Raw genomic sequence first — 19,553 nt, 5'->3', positions numbered from 1 at the left:
GAACGTAACTGACGTCTTTTCGCACCGACGATCAAACACTAACTGCCCTACGCTCTCCTCGTGGCGTCACCTTTTTGTCCGGAAACAGAACTGTCAATTAATCACCCCACTAGCGCTCGGTGCTACGTTTTGAAATTAAAAAAAAAAAACTATCTCAAACAAAATGCGCTCAAAAGTAACTTAAAAAAAACAATTTCAAACAAAATGCACTCAAAAGTAACGTAAAAAAACAATTTCAAACAAAATGCACTCAAAAGTAACGTAAAAAAACAATTTCAAACAAAATTCACTCAAAAGTAACATAAAAAAACAATTTCAAACAAAATGCATTCAAAAGTACCATAAAAAACAATCTCAAACAAAATACACTGAAAAGAAACAAAATAATGTCATGAAAACTTCTTTCTTTCTTTCTTCTCTCTTTCAAAAACCCTCTAAACTCTAAAGAAAGTTCTCTTCTTTCTTGTAACATGTCTATATTGTATAATTATTGTTATTTTGGAGTCGGTTTCGGCCTAAGTAGGGACATAAACGTAAGTATGTCTAATACATCTCAAATATAAAATGTCACCTATTTACTTCGGCCGACACCGACTGCGAAATAACAATAATTATACAATATAGACATGTTACAAGAAAGAAGAGAACTTTCTTTAGAGTTTAGAGGGTTTTTGAAAGAGAGAAGAAAGAAAGAAAGAAGTTTTCATGACATTATTTTGTTTCTTTTCAGTGTATTTTGTTTGAGATTGTTTTTTATGGTACTTTTGAATGCATTTTGTTTGAAATTGTTTTTTTATGTTACTTTTGAGTGAATTTTGTTTGAAATTGTTTTTTTACGTTACTTTTGAGTGCATTTTGTTTGAAATTGTTTTTTTACGTTACTTTTGAGTGCATTTTGTTTGAAATTGTTTTTTTTAAGTTACTTTTGAGCGCATTTTGTTTGAGATAGTTTTTTTGTATTTGTGAATACCTATGTTCAGCGGGCGTTAGCGTGCGCGACGCAAAAGAGACAGCGGGGTTAGGCAGTAAAAAACAAAAACGAAACGAAAGCGACTGTCGTTCGATTGTGATTGGTTGAGAGACTGACGTCTGACGTCACGCGTTAAAACCGTAGGCAGTAACACGCACGAAAGACGAAAGACGAAGCGTCGTCTATCGTCTATCGTTTTTCGACCAATTCCTTTGAAATTCTTAGGCAGTTACACGAAATGACATTTCCAATCGTTTTAAAAGCGACACGATCGTTCGTTTTTGAGACGATCGACAAAGGTGTCTCGTTTTGCCGCGAAGTCAACCGAATCAACTTTAGTTAAATATCTTAAACTATTATTAAATATTAAATAAAACTTCTAAGGTGAGAAATCAATTTGGTATTATGTTATAAATGATTTGTTAGTTGAATAAAGTAAACAATTTATGATTTGGCATATTATAGATATGTCTCGCATGTGGAACGCCTTGATGTTAGAAGCTGCAGATGCCGAAGCTAAAAAGATGTCTCGGCAGCGTATGCTTCTACAAAGATTAAAGAATCGCGAACGGTTACTCCAAAAAATTCCGGAGTGGCAGTTTAGAGCTCATTACAGGCTGAATAAGGAAGAGTTCCACTCGTTGTGTGACGAGCTCAGGCACAATACCAGTTTAAAAGGTTCGAAAACAACTTCACTGGAACTTAAGGTAAATTGATTTCTTATGATATATGTTTTTTTTAATATATGTGTGTTAAAAGGTGATTATGTATTTAATATGATTAATGTTAACTTTAGTCACTTTGAGTCTTATACTGACACAATTATTATATTTTAGGTGCTGACAGCATTGAACTTTTATGCCATGGGTTCATATCAGAAAGGTGTTGCTAATGAGGTACATATGAATCAAAAAAGTGTAAGTCGGTGTATCAGAGAGGTGACAAAAGCTCTGAATGAGATTTCAAATAAATGGATACAATTCCCACAAACAAGCACACAAAGAACTAAAATTAAGCAAGGGTAGGGGTTACTATATATAACTTCCGTCATTTTATTTTTATTACCTTGAGCACATACAACTACTTACAAATATTATTTTACAGATTTTATACTAAGTTTAATTTTCCTGGTGTAATTGGTGCCATTGATTGCACCCATGTGGCCATAGTTCGTCCAGCTGCAGATGTACTTTGTTTTTATAACAGAAAAGGCTTTCATTCTCTTAATGTCCAAATGGTATGAACCTTTTTATGTTTATTATAATAATTATAAGATAATTAAAGATTAATCTCAATTAAATATTTTAGGTATGTGACAGTGATCTCAGAATCACTAATGTTAATGCCAAGTTTGGTGGTGCAAGTCACAACAGTCATATCTGGGCAAGTAGCAGACTGCAAAGCCATATGGAGGCTCTGCAACTATCTGGCAAGTCAGTTTGGTTGTTGGGTAATTGCATTTTTAGTAGAAAAATATTCAACAGGTGATGTTCTATGTTAAATATTATTTGTAACTTTAATATTACTTATAACATTTTAGGTGACAGTGGTTACCCTCAAAGGATCTACCTTATGACACCTATTCTGAATGCAGAACCAGGATCTAGAGGAGAGAAATACACTAGAGTGCATGTCAAGGCCCGAAACTGCATAGAAAGGGCATTTGGTTAAATATAGATTTTGATATTTGTTAGGTCAGTGTATCCTTTATTATCAGCATAACATGCTCATAGATTCAAGAGGAACTCCTACAGATGATGCAGAAGTACTTTTGTCCACTGCTCTTACACAACCAACTGTTGTTGAAAACGGGCCGGATGTGATTGTGGGGCGGGCTGTTAGGAATAGACTAATTATTGGCAGTTTTTAGTTTGGTTGAAGAAGCCCACACAATAATGTCTAAAAGTGTATTTTTAAGAAGAAATATGATGAAGATGAATGTTTTACAAATTAAAAATAAACTTTATTTATATACAATTATTTTTTATTTCAATATTCACTTAAACATTAATTACACAAGTTACAACCAAAACCAATGTAAATGTTACATGTTTTTGCATTTGAGACTGCATCTCAAAGCATAAGCATTACATTAATAAGCCAGTGAGTGAGGGTCCTGGATGCCATTTCCCTCTGCTTTGAACTGATGATGGGACAGCATATACTCTTGAAGAGGAGGCAACATATATATCATTTTGTTCATCATCTGAAATATCATGATAAAGTTAGTAAATATTAATGTTTAAACTGTATATAATAAGATAAAACTAAACATTAAATTGTATCAATTGATTTTAGTTAATTTATTTTACCCAAATGATTAAACAGAAACATGGGCAAATAAATTGAGGTAGGTACTAAATAAATATTTTTCTATTAATACAGTTACCAACTGAAGAATAGATTTGCATATCTGTTTTCTAAATGAAATAACAGGATTGTAATAAATTACTGTCAGTGATCTGCTCCAAAATTTGTATTTGGATAGATGGTTCCTCAACTGGAGGCTCCTCATTTGACTGTTCCTCTACTGGTAGTCCTAAAATATAAAGTTTGGGTGATGAAATGTGATATTCGTAGCTAGGAAAATGGCAACTACAAAACTATTGTTATTAAATACATGATTCAATAGCAAGGGCACTTGCAAAGAATAAGTAAAATAAAAAAGGATGTGTCTGCCAGCATAACAAACATGCTTCAGAATGAATGTCTTGTTTTATGTTTACAATCATTATTACATTAGAACCAACCTTGATCCATTGCTCCATAGACTTGTCAGGATCACTACCTGCCTTACCCAGCAACATCTTTAATAGTTGGCAAAGTTCCTGGCGCCTCACTCTTCCCTGCGGGGTGTTTACCATTTTAAATACGTTATTGACGTACCTTTCCATAAATTCCACCATTATGGCGATTTGCTCATTGCTTGCGTTTTAAGAATTCATTTTACAAAACGTAAATTGAAACACAAACACTTCACTAAACTTTTGTATTTTTACCGCGAGAATATTTGACCTTTATACGTCAAATTCAAATGACACAATGTTGATCGTCAAGTATAGACAATAATTTTTTTTTTTTGACGATTCACCTTCGTCTGCACGAAAGCGACTGTCGTCTGTTACTGCCTAGCCTTACACGGAAAAACGAGAGACGCTATCGCTTAGACGAAACGATCGATCGTTTCGTTTTTAGTTTTTTACTGCCTAACCCCGCAGGTCTCTCGACGCCGTCGTCCCCCACTTGCGACAATATTGCCCCGAGGCCGGTGGGGGACGCGTCGACCGTTAAGATAAGTTTGGCCTTTTGGTTAAAATGAGCCAAAACCGAATCCGACGCTAGACATTTCTTTATAGCTAAGAAGGCATCCGAGTGAATCTTCGTCCACTTCCATTTAGTATTCTTTTTCAGTAGCTCGTACAATGGACTTAACATCATTGATGCACCGGGTACAAAATTCCTATAGTAATTAGCCAGCCCTAAAAATGATTGTAACTGACTAACATTACTTGGTCTAGGTGCATCTATTATTGCTTTAATTTTTTCCGGTGATTTTTTAAGACCGTTCTTATTTATCACGTAGCCTAAATAATTAATTTCGTCTTTAAAAAATTCGCACTTTTCTTTTTGTAATGTTAGCCCCGCTTCCTCGAGCCTCTGCAATACGCTACTAAGTCGCGTCAAGTGTTCCTCCCTATTACTACCTGTAATTAAGATATCATCGAGGAGACACAACACCCCGTCTAAACCCGCCAACACGGTTTCCATGGCGCGCTGGAATATCGCCGGGGCCGAGGACAAACCGAATACGAGTCGCGTATACTGATACAGCCCCCGGTGCGTGTTTATGCACGTCAACTTCTGCGACTCCTCATCGAGACACAGCTGATTATATGCGCTTGACAAGTCTAGTTTTGTAAACTGTTCGCCGCCGTGTAGCTTCGAAAACAACTCATGCACCGTCGGTAGGGGAAATTGCTCGACTACTAACTGTTTGTTGATACTAACCGAGTAGTCGGCGCATATTCTCACGGAGCCATTCCTTTTTAAAACTGGCACTATAGGGGATGCATACTCGGAATAGTCGACCGGTTTTAGGACACCTAGATCGACTAACCTATTTAGCTCATCGGTAACTTTTTCCCTTAGAGCGAATGCAATAGGTCGCGCCTTAAAGAAAATTGGCTTCGAATTTTCTTTCAAAAATAATGTTATTTTATATTTCTTGAAAGAACCTAAAGTGTCCGCGAACGTTTTGGAAAAACGAGCCTGAAGCTGTTCTATTGAAAGCGATGAATCACAATATTTCACCGGCGCTAGTTCTAAATTAAATTTTGAGATAAAATCCCTGCCGAGAAGTGCCGGGCCACCACCACGTACTACATATACGTCTATAGCGCGGTTAACCCCACCGAATAACATTTTTGAATCGCGCATAACACCTAAACAATGTATTCTTTCGCCTGTGTACCCCATTAACTTTTTATTTGACGGAGATAAAGACACGTTATGAAAATGCCGTCTCCATGTAATATCGGAGATGACCGTTACAGCGGACCCGCTGTCAATTTCAAATTTTAAAGTTACCCCGTTTAACCTAACGCACTCCACCATAGGTTCACCCCTAAAAGAACGGATATGATACAACTCACCATCGTCATCGTTCTCGTCCGTTCCCCTCGTCACGGCTGACGTCACCAGGTTCACCTTCTTGCACATACGTCGGAGGTGCCCTGTTTGTTTACACTTTTTGCACGTATAATTAACAAAACGACACTCTGACAACCTGTGGTTAAAATATCCACACACGGAACATTGTACTTTTTCCGACCTATTCTCACTCACGCTTAGTTCACTTTTGTTCGGCTGTCCTGTTTTACACAATACTTCTGTAGGCGCGGCGACGACGACGCTGGTCGCAGCGGCTGCGCAGGCGGCTCCCGCTCGCGCGCATCGTATGTTCTCGGCCAGCTCCACCACTCTAGCCAGGGTCAGGCCACTCAGATCCTTGCCAAAGATTTCTTCTTTCTCGAGCCCCGGCAGCATCCCCATGATGAAGCGGTCTCGGAGAACTTCTTCTAAGTTGCTGAAGCCACAATTAGCCGTGAGACCCCTTAGACGAGCCGCCCATTGTATAAACGACTCCGCGGGTTGCTGAACTGCAGCGTAAAAATTGTACCGCTCGCCGAAGCCGACGCGTTTCGGAGTGAAATATGCATCTAGGAGTCCTAGAATATCTTCGTAGGGCACCTCGTTGAGTTCTTTGGGTAGTGCTAGGTCTGCTGCTAACTTGTATGTCCCCTCGGAGAGCGCACTAAGCAGTATAGCTCGTCGTTTAACTCCCGTCGCATCGGTTAAATGGTTCACGTCGTTCGCGATAAACCACTGCGTTATGCGATTTTTATACGTCTTCCACATTTGCTCACTATGATCAAAGCACGATAAAACACCAAAATGTGTTACTAACATTTTGGTTTTTTTTTTTTTTTCAAAAGTGGGTATTTCGCTCACTCGTCGCCACTGTTACGTATTTGGAGTAATGAAACGATTGCTTGCTTAGCGCAGACTCTTTATTCAAAATGTTGTCACATTGACGGCGGGCGTAGCCGCCAGTTCAGAAACATGCGCTGTGCAAACGCATACACAACAATTACAAAAATACGTATTAAAAATTTGTTACGTGCCGGGACTTTTAATGTTCATAGCGGACACGCTGTCGCGTGCACCGAACGAGTCTGCGTCGAGCGATGATGATATGCACACCAAGATAGACATACATGTTAACTTATTGTACGAAAACTGTAACGTTAGCGGGGACAAATTGCAACAGATTAAATTAGAAACGGACAAAGATATTGCTTTGAAACAAGTGAGGGAATATAATCACGTTGGTTGGCCTCACACAAAAAACTTAGTTAACAGTAAATGCAAACAGTTTTGGTTAGTTAAGGATGAGCTACATACTATAAAAAAATAGCCGACTTCAAAACAAAAAAAAACTATCTCAAACAAAATGCGCTTAAAAGTAACTTAAAAAAAACAATTTCAAACAAAATGCACTCAAAAGTAACGTAAAAAAACAATTTCAAACAAAATTCACTCAAAAGTAACATAAAAAAACAATTTCAAAAAAAATGCATTCAAAAGTACCATAAAAAACAATCTCAAACAAAATACACTAAAAAGAAACAAAATAATGTCATGAAAACTTCTTTCTTTCTTTCTTCTCTCTTTCAAAAACCCTCTAAACTCTAAAGAAAGTTCTCTTCTTTCTTGTAACATGTCTATATTGTATAATTATTGTTATTTCGCAGTCGGTGTCGGCCGAAGTAAATAGGTGACATTTTATATTTGAGATGTATTAGACATACTTACGTTTATGTCTCTACTTAGGCCGAAACCGACTCCAAAATAACAATAATTATACAATATAGACATGTTACAAGAAAAAAGAGAACTTTCTTTAGAGTTTAGAGGGTTTTTGAAAGAGAGAAGAAAGAAAGAAAGAAGTTTTCATGACATTATTTTGTTTCTTTTTAGTGTATTTTGTTTGAGATTGTTTTTTATGGTACTTTTGAATGCATTTTTTTTGAAATTGTTTTTTTATGTTACTTTTGAGTGAATTTTGTTTGAAATTGTTTTTTTACGTTACTTTTGAGTGCATTTTGTTTGAAATTGTTTTTTTTAGGTTACTTTTAAGCGCATTTTGTTTGAGATAGTTTTTTTTACAAATTTCCTTAATACGTATAAGGACATAAATAAGACAAATAAAGAAAAGGACTTTCCTATTTAATATGTGTGTACTTCAATTCAAAAACTAATTTAGAATACACCAGATAACCACTTATCCTTTAAACAATGAAATAATTATCAAAATCGGTATACAAATTGAAAATTAACGAACTAATACATCGTAGCGTGCCTTTAATTTTGTCCAGCCGCGCGCCGCAGTAGCATTTTTCGAATGCGCGTAGTTTTTAATAATTTAATATCTTCCAAACTATTGATCAGAATTACATAGTTTAAAGGCTAATGTAATCTGCATTTAATACTCTAGCCATCAAACATATTTATTTGGATAAGGATTCATATCGAATATAATATAATAGCGCCGTAAGCTTACGACGCTGTTTTTCGTGTGCAATTTAATCGAAGTTTGTTCATAATAACATGGTTTTTGTGAGACATCCATAGATGATAGATATATGCCACCTAAGACTTTTATTTAGCAAATTTAAGGATCTATAATTACTCGATACATCATTTTAATGTAGGTCGTATAGTTTGACCTACGTAAGCCCAGAAAGCAAATTTGTGCTATTCATTGTAACGCGATGTAGCATTTTTCGTTTCCGCGTAATTTTATTCTTACGATATCTCCTAAACTATTAGACAGAATGATATAGTTTCAATTGCAAATATAATCTACATTAAATTCTCTTGATAATGAACATATTTATTTACATAAGGGTTAATACTGAACTTGAATAATAGCGTCGGAAATAGGGCATGAATTTAATTAATGTTTCTAAAGAAAAAAATGGTTATTGTGAGAAAACTATAAAAGATAGATATATGCTATCGCGGACTTTTATTTAGCACATTTAAAGAGCTACAATTCGCCATACATCATTTTTATGTAGGTCCTATAGTTTAGCCTACGTAAGCGCTGAAAGCAAAAATGTCCCTAATTTCCGCAACAAATTTTGAAGCTATATTCAAAATCTACTAGTCTTCTAGTTATTTAAAAAAAAAAACAAAAAAATGGGACCCACCTGCAAGCACTTCCTTTCGATTAAAATAATTTTTATCAAAATCGGACCACCAGGGGCCGAGTTTCGCGGTAACACACATAAAAAAAAAAAAAAATACAGTCGAATTGATAACCTCCTTCTTTTTGAAGTCGGCTAAAAAAGCGTTACTAATGATCAAAAATTGTATTTCAATATCATAATCATAGATGGCGTTAGGGACGCGCCGTCATATTAATATTCTTACCGGCGATAAATTACCCATCATTAGATATGCGGCAAGAGTTGAATCAAAGAGAACAGCCACTCGTTGACCATTGTTACTTGATCCAGCTTCAATTACCTCTTGAGAACTCTACAAAAAATAACACTGATATACGATGTTCTAAATAAAGACTAAATCCTAAGTTATAAGGTATCTAGCTGTCGCCCGCGACTTTGTCTGTGCGGAATTAAAAAAAGTAACAAGTAGCCCATGTGTTCTTTCAGACTATGTTCTACATCTGTGTCAAATTTCATCAAGATCCGCTGAGCCCTTCCGGAGATACCTTCAAACAAACATCCATCCATCCATCCATTTAAAAATTCGCATCTATATCTATATATAACTAGTCTGGCCATAAATACTGTTACATACAAACATTTCTTTTTTTCAACTTTTTAATTATTTTTAAATTTGAACACGTATATTATTTTAAAAACTTAATTCGTTTTTGCACCATTTCACATATTTTTTTGTGTTCATTATCAAATTACAATATGGAATGGGGTATCAAGGAAAATAGGATTGCAGTGATGTGCCTTGCACAAAGTGGGTATGGAGCCGTCGATCATATTCCAGACACTTCAAAAGCTTGGTATCAGCTGTATGTTTGTATATCGTACTATTAACAGATACAGCATCACTTCGTCTGTCGAAGACCAGAAAAGATCAGGGCGGCCGCGTGTTGTTAGAACTACAAAGGCTGTTAAGGCCAAAATTCGTCGAAACCCCATTAGGAAGCAAAAAATCTTATCGCGGGAAATGAAGATTCCCATTAGAACTCTGTCGCGTATTATAAAACAAGACCTGAAGCTCGGTGCTTATCGACGATATACAGGACATGCCCTTAATCAATCTTTACAATTAAAGAGAGTGGATCGATCAAAACGCCTTCTGTCTTCGATACGCAGGAGAAAGGCACAGAAATATCCTCTTTACCGATGAAAAAATTTTCATGATTGAAGAACACTACATTAAGCAAAATGATAATGTGTATACTCACACTTCTTAAGAAGCTGCTCAAGTTGTCGGAAAGGTAAAACGTGGTCATCATCCTGCATCAGTGATGGTTTGGTGGGGCGTGTCTTATCAAGGAGTCACAAAACTACATTTTTGTGGAAAAGGAGTAAAAACTTCAACCAAAGTATATCAAGATACAGTCTTGGATCATGCAGTGAAACCTCTCAGCAATACAATTATTAAAAATATACCGTGAACTTTCCAGCAGGACTCTGCACCTGGTCACAAGGCACGAACTACCCGAGGCTGGCTTGAAACCAACGATCCGGACTTTATAAGAGTTGAAGACTGGCCCTCATCTAGCCCAGACCTCAACACTTTAGACTTCAAATCATGTTCAGTTTTAGAGGACATGGCCTACTCTAAACGACACGGCAGCATTGAGTCTCTTAAAAAATCTTTGGAGCAAGCAGTGGCGAAATTTCCCTTGGATGCAGTGCGTAAATCCATAGATTCGTGGCCAAACAGATTAAAGGCCTGTATAAAAACTAAAGATGGCCATTTCGAATAGAATATTTTTTTATTTTTTGCTGAGACCTTAATAAATATGTAGGTACAAATTTTATTAATATTACATTACTTCATTTAAAAAAAAATGGATTTTCATTTGTAACAGAACTTATGGCTGGACTAAGTATATATAAAAGAAAGTCGTGTTAGTTACACTATTTATAACTCAAGAACGGCTGAATCGATTTGACTGAAAATTGGTGGGCAAGTAGCTTAGAAACAGGAAACGGACATAGGATAATTTTTACCCCGTTTTCTATTTTTTATTCCGCGCGGACGGAGTCGCGGGTAAAAGCTAGTTTATAATATTAGTAAGATATAAAGCTATAAAGAAGAGTTTGGTTTCGGCGAACAATTTTGATAAATTGTTAATTGTTAAATTAAATAATAAAAAAATATTATACCTGTTTGGAAGTGGACGGCATATCTTTGATTAACACTGGCTCCATTTGCAGGGCATCTTCATCCATTGTTTGATCAAATGTTAACGGCGCTATTTGTCTGTACCTAAAAAGATTTATTCCATGCATGAAAACAAACATTGTCTATGGTTTCACTATTTTCTAAATCAACACATAATTTTTTTTTATATTGAAAAAGCTAGCGCTTGACGACGATCCCACCTGATGAAGTGATGATGTGGTCTAAAGATCTAAAGTAAATGCCTATTCACCCTACTCTTGAATTCCTGCTTCTCTATGGTTTGAAACCAAAGATAAAAAAAAAAAATCTAATCATCACTGACGGTTGATGCTTGTATGTGGTAACGGCTTCCTTCCACGAGGGGTGTTGCGGCGAGACGGGCGGAGGGTTCAGGTTGTTGGCGAAGCCCAGCCTGCAGTACAACGACACCGCCTGCTTCACCAACTCACAGTCGACCTAAGTACGAAACATAATTTACGTTACATTGACCAAAATAAGCGAAGTAATGAGGCCGCTAAAATCGAGCGGCGTCACTCCAGAGATACATCCGTGTAGGGCACTGTGTGAGACAAACGAGCGTTTCAACTTTACAAACATTAAAATTTTTGATAGATATTTCAAACAATTAACACATAACTCTGTATGGGATAAAGACAATTTATGTGAAAAAAAAAATTGCCCACAATACCAAAGTATGCAGTAATAATGGATTGGATAATCATTGATTTTTTATTATTCTAAGGTTTATTTTAGTATCTAAATTTGCAGTCTTATACGAATTAGTTTATACCAAACATGGAAAATAAACTATAGACGTTTTTTTCATATTATTAATCGTGACTGCTTTTAAACGTAATTTATGGAATTTAATACTTTATTAACCATATTATATAACATTGGAAAACGTTGTGAAAGGGGGCTAGACGGAAAAAATTCTTACGAAAAGTTGTCACGACACTTTTTGCTATAGACGAATGAGCGCTACTTCACCATGGCAACGACGTGACAATATATAACGAAAATTCATAGAAATAAAATGTACTTCTTGTGAAGACTTAAGTTTTTTATTCATAGAATAAACGTTCACTAATTAATTGAAAGGAACTTCGTTCCATCCGGGTGTCCCTTGACACCTCTCAAGTTTTTTATTTTTTAATGATTATAATTAAAAATAATGCCATCTACAGTTAAAAATATAAAACTTTAATTTATCTAACGTTTTATCACGTAACTAGCTATTTTTATTTTTGTTTCAATTCAGTGTGTACTTAGACATAATAACAATGATTGTTATCTCATATATTGAAATATTTTTCGACTGTAATCAGAATTTGTTTGCTCGTATCACAGATTCTATCCGGAGAATGCAAATCCCTTTTCTCCGGAGGCTTAATTTTTGTTCTAATTCCCTTCTCACCCTTTTCTTATTAGAAAAGGATGGGAAGAAGTGAATTTGGCAGAAGAGGTGACGCATAGGAAGGGGAAAAATCCTCTTTTTGTGTGTCTCCTTCTCCGTTGATTAATGGTAGGCAAATTATTTGCAATTGCAGATGTCTATAAGCAACGATTCCTTAGTTAAAAAAATATATATTGTTAGGACTGTTGAGGGTAGCCACATAAAAAAAAGGTTTTATAAGGAAGCGTGCGCTGCTGCTCGAGGCAGTCTCTTTCCATTCGTCATTGCGGAACGTCTGACATTTTTGTTTGTTTACGTTCGGTTTGAGTTTATACTACAGCGAGGATTATTATGAAGTAGAGTTAAATTCATTATTTCGCTGTTAGTTTAATTCTTTTAAAATACTTTTGCATCAAATATCTTACATCAGAAGTGGGATAGGATCCGCGTGATTCTATCCACTTTGCTCACTCTGTCTTTGTGTTTGCATTTTCGTAAAAAATAAATGCAAAGAGAAAAATGTCAGATCGTTACCGTGATAATTGTTATAGTCGTAGCAAGTTGAGTCGATATCAAAGTCGTAAAAGTGTTCGCGAAACAAGGGTAGCGTGGACCAAGCCGTGTATTCTGCATGGGAATATGTGAGTAGTGAGGCTCACGCGCTGTCTGTGTATTTCACAGCAGAAAGGATTGTGGACGAGATCTATCCAATTTGTACTGCGGTAAGATCGAACCAATATTTTTATATTTCAAGTTTTGATGCCAAATAAGTCAACATCAGACTTTTCAATTAATTTAAATATGTGTTCTTTACTAAAGACTGAAATTGAATACCTCGATCAGTTTATTAGTGAGGGTCAGGTAAAGCCGAGTCGTGGCAAGATTTAACACGTTACATGCCAACATGATTTTTCCATTTTAAAGTGAACTTGTAAGGCTAGTCGGTTGCGCTGAGCGTGTTAAGCCATTACCTGAGTCAGATGTATGTCATTATGTCGTAATAGTCATTGATGCCCTTTATTAGTTCAGTTTGTTTTGTCCATGTATTGTCGAGATGCTCTGCGTTGCGTAGACTGCGGGATACCCAACTGCAGAAGTGAGATTGTGAACGGAATGTGAGACTGTATCAGGAGATGCTTCTAGGGTATTTTCAGGACTGACAAACTGCGGGTTGCCATTAATATCATGTAGAGGACGGACTGCGGGACGCTCCTATCGGCAACGGACTGCGGGACGCTTGCCCTACATGGTCTTTTGAAGTAAAATATTGAACGGACTGCGGGACGTTCAGCATCTGGCATACTGCGGGCTGCCATTAATATCATGTAGAGGACGGACTGCGGGACGCTCCTATCGGCAACGGACTGCGGGACGCTTGCCCTACATGGTCTTGTAAATTAAGGCATTGAACGGACTGCGGGACGTTCAGTATCTGGCATACTGCGGGCTGCCACTGATGTCGTGTAGAGGACGTACTGCGGGACGCTTGCTGTACATAGTCATGTGTCGAATGTTTTGAAACCATAAAGAGTTATGATCAAATAACCGAGGACACCATTATTGATATAGATGCAGATTTGGTCGGGTCTTGTGTCCTTGTGTCTATGTAGCTGTGTTGTGCACCGCGCCCCAGCCGCGCCTGCCTACAAGCAGCGCGCCCCAGCCGCGCCTGCCTACAAGCAGCGCGCCACAGCCGCGCCTGCCTACAAGCAGCGCGCCACAGCCGTGCCTGTCTGCAATCAGCGCGCCTGAGCGGTGCCTGTCTGCAATCAGCGCGCCTGAGCGGTGCCTGTCTGCAATCAGCGCGCCTGAGCGGTGCCTGTCTGCAATCAGCGCGCCTGAGCGGTGCCTGTCTACAATCAGCGCGCCTGAGCGGTGCCTGTCTACAATCAGCGCGCCTGAGCGGTGCCTGTCTACAATCAGCGCGCCTGAGCGGTGCCTGTCTGCAATCAGCGCGCCTGAGCGGTGCCTGTCTGCAATCAGCGCGCCTGAGCGGTGCCTGTCTGCAATCAGCGCGCCTGAGCGGTGCCTGTCTACAATCAGCGCGCCTGAGCGGTGCCTGCCTGCAATCAGCGCGCCTGAGCGGTGCCTGTCTAGCGCGCCAGTGCAGCGCCTGTCGCCGAGCAGCGCGCCAGTGCAGCACCTGTTGCCGAGCAGCGCGCCAGTGCAGCGCCTGACGACGAGCAGCGCGCCCGCATAGCGCCTGCCAACGAGCTGGTATCGAAAGACTCTATGCCATTGTTACAGACGAATTCCAGTGTTGAAGATGCTGGAAGAACGAGCCCGAGGACGGTCTCATGTCAGGAGAAGCCGTGTTAGGACTGTTGAGGGTAGCCACATAAAAAAAAGGTTTTATAAGGAAGCGTGCGCTGCTGCTCGAGGCAGTCTCTTTCCATTCGTCATTGCGGAACGTCTGACATTTTTGTTTGTTTACGTTCGGTTTGAGTTTATACTACAGCGAGGATTATTATGAAGTAGAGTTAAATTCATTATTTCGCTGTTAGTTTAATTCTTTTAAAATACTTTTGCATCAAATATCTTACAATATATTTATAATATTAAGTAATATTATTTCGTATTATTGCAGGCCAGTGAAATGGTTGATCCGTCAGATCCAGTTGCTCCTGTAAGTGCTTAAACCCTGAACCACTGACGCTCTTATCTGTATATTTATATTGAATTAACTCTTTGTTGCATTTGTTAATAATATTCAAATTCTGTTAAATTTCAGAAATGCTTATTAACTGGTTGCACATTTGGACAAACAATAGGTAGTATTGCAAGGTTTTTCTCGAAACATAAGGAGATGAAATGAAAGAATTAATGGAATAATTTAACTATTTAATAAATATTTATCTTATGAAATACAACAATAAATATAATATTTTTACATATTTACAGTTTTATTTTTACTTTACTTTCCACCTAAGAACATAACATAAAAAATTTGGAAGGGAGTAGATTTCTTCAAAATAATATATTTTCAGCATTTTATGAGGAAACAACACACTTATCGGACTTTCGATTATATTCGTTCTAGATTTCTAGAAATAACATTAATAATACTGAAATTGTACAAATTATTATCAATCAGACAGAGCTTTAGGTAATGTAGTTTTGACTGTAATTTTTATTAGAGTCGTTTTCGAAGTCGAAATTTTATTCACATTTGTCATTTAATTTGTATGGTTCTTTTTTCAGAAATCAGTTGAACGCCTACTGGGGGATAGACATGTCTCGTTTTTACGCTTGTTTCTGTTGATAACATCGTAATATATGAAGAAATATAAACCGTAGATAATCGAGAAATAATCATGTCTATAGATAACATAATCTATGGTACCGTCAAAGAGTATAAAGTTGTTTTTTTGATCTTTGTAAGTGTTGATCTCCAGTAGAGCGTGGTAACCTCTATGGTCTAAAATAAAATACAAGGGACAATTTACATTTACAGAATAATCGGTCGTTGAATATCATTCAATAATTTAAGATTTTTTTTTGAGGCTAAAATGTATTATGAAATTTTAATTTATTCGATTGCTTTTAAAATTATGCAATTTTCTGGACGAAATTTTCTATTATTCTGTGTATTTTTTTTCTATTTCTTTGCAAATGACAATTCTATTTTTGAACCATTGCACATCTGTCAGTGTGACAGTTAGTTTGACACATTTTGAAGGAATATTTTTTATGTAGTATGGGGGCGTTCATAAATTACGTGAGGTGTTTTTTTGAAATTTCAGATGCTCCCCCCCCCCTTGGTGAGATGTCGTGAGATTTTATTCAACCCCCTCCCCCCCTCCCCCCATCCCCCAATCTCACGTGAGATTTTTCAAAATGTGGGTTTCTTACTAAACGCGTTAGATTATTACTGTAAAAAGAAAATGAAATTTGCTTCGTGTTTTTATTAAAGCGCATTGAAACTCAAAAAATTATGGCCTTTATTACAGTACTAGCTGTCGCCCGCGACTCCGTCCGCGCGTAATTAAAAAAAACATAATAAGTAGCCTTTGTTTTCCTCCAGGCTATGATATACATCTATGCCAAATTTCACCGATATCCGTTGAGCAGCCATTCTGGAGATACCTTCAAACAATCAACCATCCAAACATTCGCATTTATAATATTAGTAAGATTTATTTCTCAGGTATACATATGAATTTATATAAAGAATTACAGTACGAAATATTGAATTTGTTCTAATTAATGGAATAGGCACGAAATTTGTCTTCAAATAATTTACGCACAACTCGAAATATTAACCGTTGGTTTCTGAGCCGAAAATCCCTGTATAAAACATATCGTCATCCCTGTCATTACGTTTTAAATGGGGATTTTGGTTTCAGAAACCCACGGTAAATTCATCATAATTAATATTGTTCTTAATTTATAAACGTTTTGCGTGATAACATACAAGCTTTCGGTGGTATGTTTATAATTATCGTTTGTCGTTTGTTTCTTAAATAAATACATTTCTTATTATAACTCTACTCCAAATTTAATTTTTATCTAAATTTATTAATGTTTTGTCTTTCTGCTATCTATAAAGAAAAAAAAAACTGTTTAAAAAGTGAATTGACTTTTTATTACGTTTTCGAATATTTTAAAAACTTTTATTCCGTGTGTATTCAGATTTATTTTTTGCAATTTGATGCAATTCTGTTGAAATTTGATTTTATTTGTATATCACATTTTTAAAACATGTTCACAATAATATTCGAACAAATTCTTGGCTTTTGTGTTACACGTTCTTGTACGCTAAATCCGTTACATCACTAAAATAGTTTGTAGTGAGTTAGGGCCGCGGATTGGTTTCGATGCTTCACACGTACATCCGAAAATATTATAACATGAAACTAATAAATAACATTAATTAACGCAAGCGTATCGTGTCATTAGTAAACAGGTGTATCACCGCATAAAGTTCGCCACGTTACGTGACATGGATTTAATTATAATATAAATTCTGATATTATAAGCTAAAAATGTTAATAATAAAAATTCCTTCTATTTTATACCGAGCAATTCTCCTATCTAAAATAATTGCTGCATAAACGAATTTTATAAGAGACAAGCTATGTAAAATAATTATTCGTTTAACATAGTTTCTTAGCCTCACTAAATTAATCGAAACATAACCGAGTTATGGTTATTTTACTCAATAAAATAACCTCCAGTAATAGATCCAGTAATAGTAGATATCTATTGAAATAAAACCGAAAGCGGTATATAACGACTGAACGGTAATAAAATAGACATTCAAAGCTGTAAACGTTGCTTGTAAAATTTTAAATGCACTTTATCTAGTTTCTTCGTATGTCGCTAATTACTATGGCAGTTTTTACCCGACTGACGACCGATTAATGTCTATACGTCTATTCTTGGTTAGCGGCATTCTAAAGATACGCATTATAACCGTATATTTTCCTCCGCTAAAACCCCTAGACAAAACACCGAAGACGACGATGATGAGGAGGAGGAGGATGACATCACCGATGCCCTTGACCCTGAGGACGATGACGAAGATGATGATGAAGAAGAAGACGATGATGACGAGGAAGACGACATAACCGACGCCCTCGGCAGGAACATCTCGAAGCACTCACGTGAGTCCAAAAAGTTAAATGATACCAACAACTAGTTCTAACGGTGAGTCTCCACTGTCTCTACACATGTATCGTAACAAGTGTCACAACAATAAAAAGCTACGATAACACATTCTCAAATAAACAAGACTGGCCTTAGTCCAATTACATCAGCATTTTATTTTTAAAAATTTTCACCTTTTCTGACAATGTTCAAAGAATTTAGTTTAGATTGTTGAAAGATCGAGCAATAACTAATTCCGTCAGGAAAAGCGATTAGAAAAAAATTAAAGAAAGAGAGGAGGACGGAGAAAAAAGAAGCATATTAAAAAAAAATGGAGGGGATACGAAATTTTAATCTCAGATGATCATAAAAATAAAAGAAAGAGAAGGGGAGGGAGAAATAAGAGAAGCATATTAAAAAAAGTGAAGGGGATAGGAATCTTTAATCTGATCATCTGAGTTTATTCTGAGAGATAATCACTTGACCAGGGTAAAGATAAAAATAGAAAACTTGAAAAAAAAAACATTCATGATGAATGTAAATAAAAGCCATATATAGTTTATTTCAAATTTAATTTTAAATGACCAACAAATTATCGCTACATATAAATAAAATGAATCACAGGGGCCAAGGCGGTCTCGTCGCAACTTTCACTACATTCGGAACCACAAATATCCTAAAAGCTATACATCGATAAAAACAATCCTAAACTACGCACATCCATTTAATTTATATCTACTAAACACTAATATTTATAATAAATGACCGCTGTAATTGAATATAAGTCAATTGTTCCATTTAATTCAGTCTTTAACAATCTTCTAATTAAATAACCAATCAAAACGACAAACTGATAAACGAAAAACTGTCATAAAAAGATGATTTGACTTGAAAAAAAAACGTGAGCCTTCATGGGACGCCTGGCAGATGTGAAACATCGTGTGTGTACAAGTAATATGCATAAAATATTAAATAAATAAATGACAAATGAATGAATTAATGATTGAATGAAGGAATGAATGAATGAAGGAATGAATTAATGAAGGAATGAATTAATGAAGGAATGAATGAAGGAGTGATTGAATGAATGAATGAATGAAGGAAGGAATTAATGAAGGAGTGATTGAATGAATGAATGAATGAAGGAAGGAATGAATAAAGGAAGGAATGAATGAATGAAGGAATGAATTAATGAATGAATGAAGGAATGAATGAATTAATGAATTAATGAATGAATGAAGGATGCGTGCGTACGGATGTCAAGGTACAGTAATATTTATAAAATACAAAGAACAATGGCAGCCGCCTATACATCAAAATAGTTGAGGCTAAATGATAGCGTCTAAGCATGAAAAATATCTTAAAACGATAAGAATTAGTTGCGGAGCAAATATCTGAAAGAATTTCGGCCCGAGGAAGCCGCAAAAAATAGATATTTTGATTTTAATTTTTCGTTTTTTAAGGTTACGTCATAATGACAGCTTGAGAAAATTCGCAATGAAGGTTGTTTTTTAAGTAAATAAATCTAGTACGTGATTTTATTTTGTATATTAAATCAGAACTGTATCGTTATAAATCAGGCAGATGGTGGTTACGAGTAGTTATGTGGCTGATTTCGAAAAATATAAGAGT

General features: G+C 36.4%; 1 protein-coding gene and 1 long non-coding RNA gene across 5 annotated transcripts; one reads left to right on the top strand and one right to left on the bottom strand.

Moving 5' to 3' along the window:
• The first annotated feature begins 1,208 nt into the window (after positions 1-1,208).
• LOC123723244 (putative nuclease HARBI1) lies at positions 1,209-2,925 on the top strand. Of its 3 annotated transcripts, XM_045685818.1 has the most exons (6): positions 1,209-1,354; positions 1,436-1,677; positions 1,807-1,991; positions 2,075-2,207; positions 2,279-2,420; positions 2,511-2,925. In XM_045685818.1, the coding sequence occupies exons 2-6, from the start codon at positions 1,438-1,440 to the stop codon at positions 2,639-2,641; spliced, it is 831 nt and encodes a 276-aa protein (XP_045541774.1). In that variant the 5' UTR covers positions 1,209-1,354; positions 1,436-1,437; the 3' UTR covers positions 2,642-2,925. The 3 variants fall into 3 exon arrangements, with proteins under 3 accessions (XP_045541774.1, XP_045541775.1, XP_045541773.1); XM_045685819.1 differs by having other exon boundaries at positions 1,209-1,677; positions 2,279-2,399; XM_045685817.1 differs by having other exon boundaries at positions 1,209-1,677.
• A 3-nt stretch (positions 2,926-2,928) lies between these two features.
• LOC123723249 lies at positions 2,929-4,054 on the bottom strand. 2 transcript variants are annotated; one of them, XR_006756697.1, is made up of 3 exons: positions 3,721-4,054; positions 3,360-3,509; positions 2,929-3,176 (listed from the first exon to the last, which is right to left on the bottom strand). It is a non-coding gene; the product is annotated as an uncharacterized LOC123723249 (long non-coding RNA). The 2 variants fall into 2 exon arrangements; XR_006756698.1 differs by having other exon boundaries at positions 3,423-3,509.
• Between the last annotated feature and the right edge of the window lie 15,499 nt (positions 4,055-19,553).

The sequence above is a fragment of the Papilio machaon genome, chromosome W, assembly GCF_912999745.1.
Source record: "Papilio machaon chromosome W, ilPapMach1.1, whole genome shotgun sequence".
Lineage (NCBI taxonomy): Eukaryota > Metazoa > Arthropoda > Insecta > Lepidoptera > Papilionidae > Papilio > Papilio machaon.
Note: the sequence above shows the minus strand (reverse complement) of the source record. Positions and strands in the feature narration are given on the sequence as shown.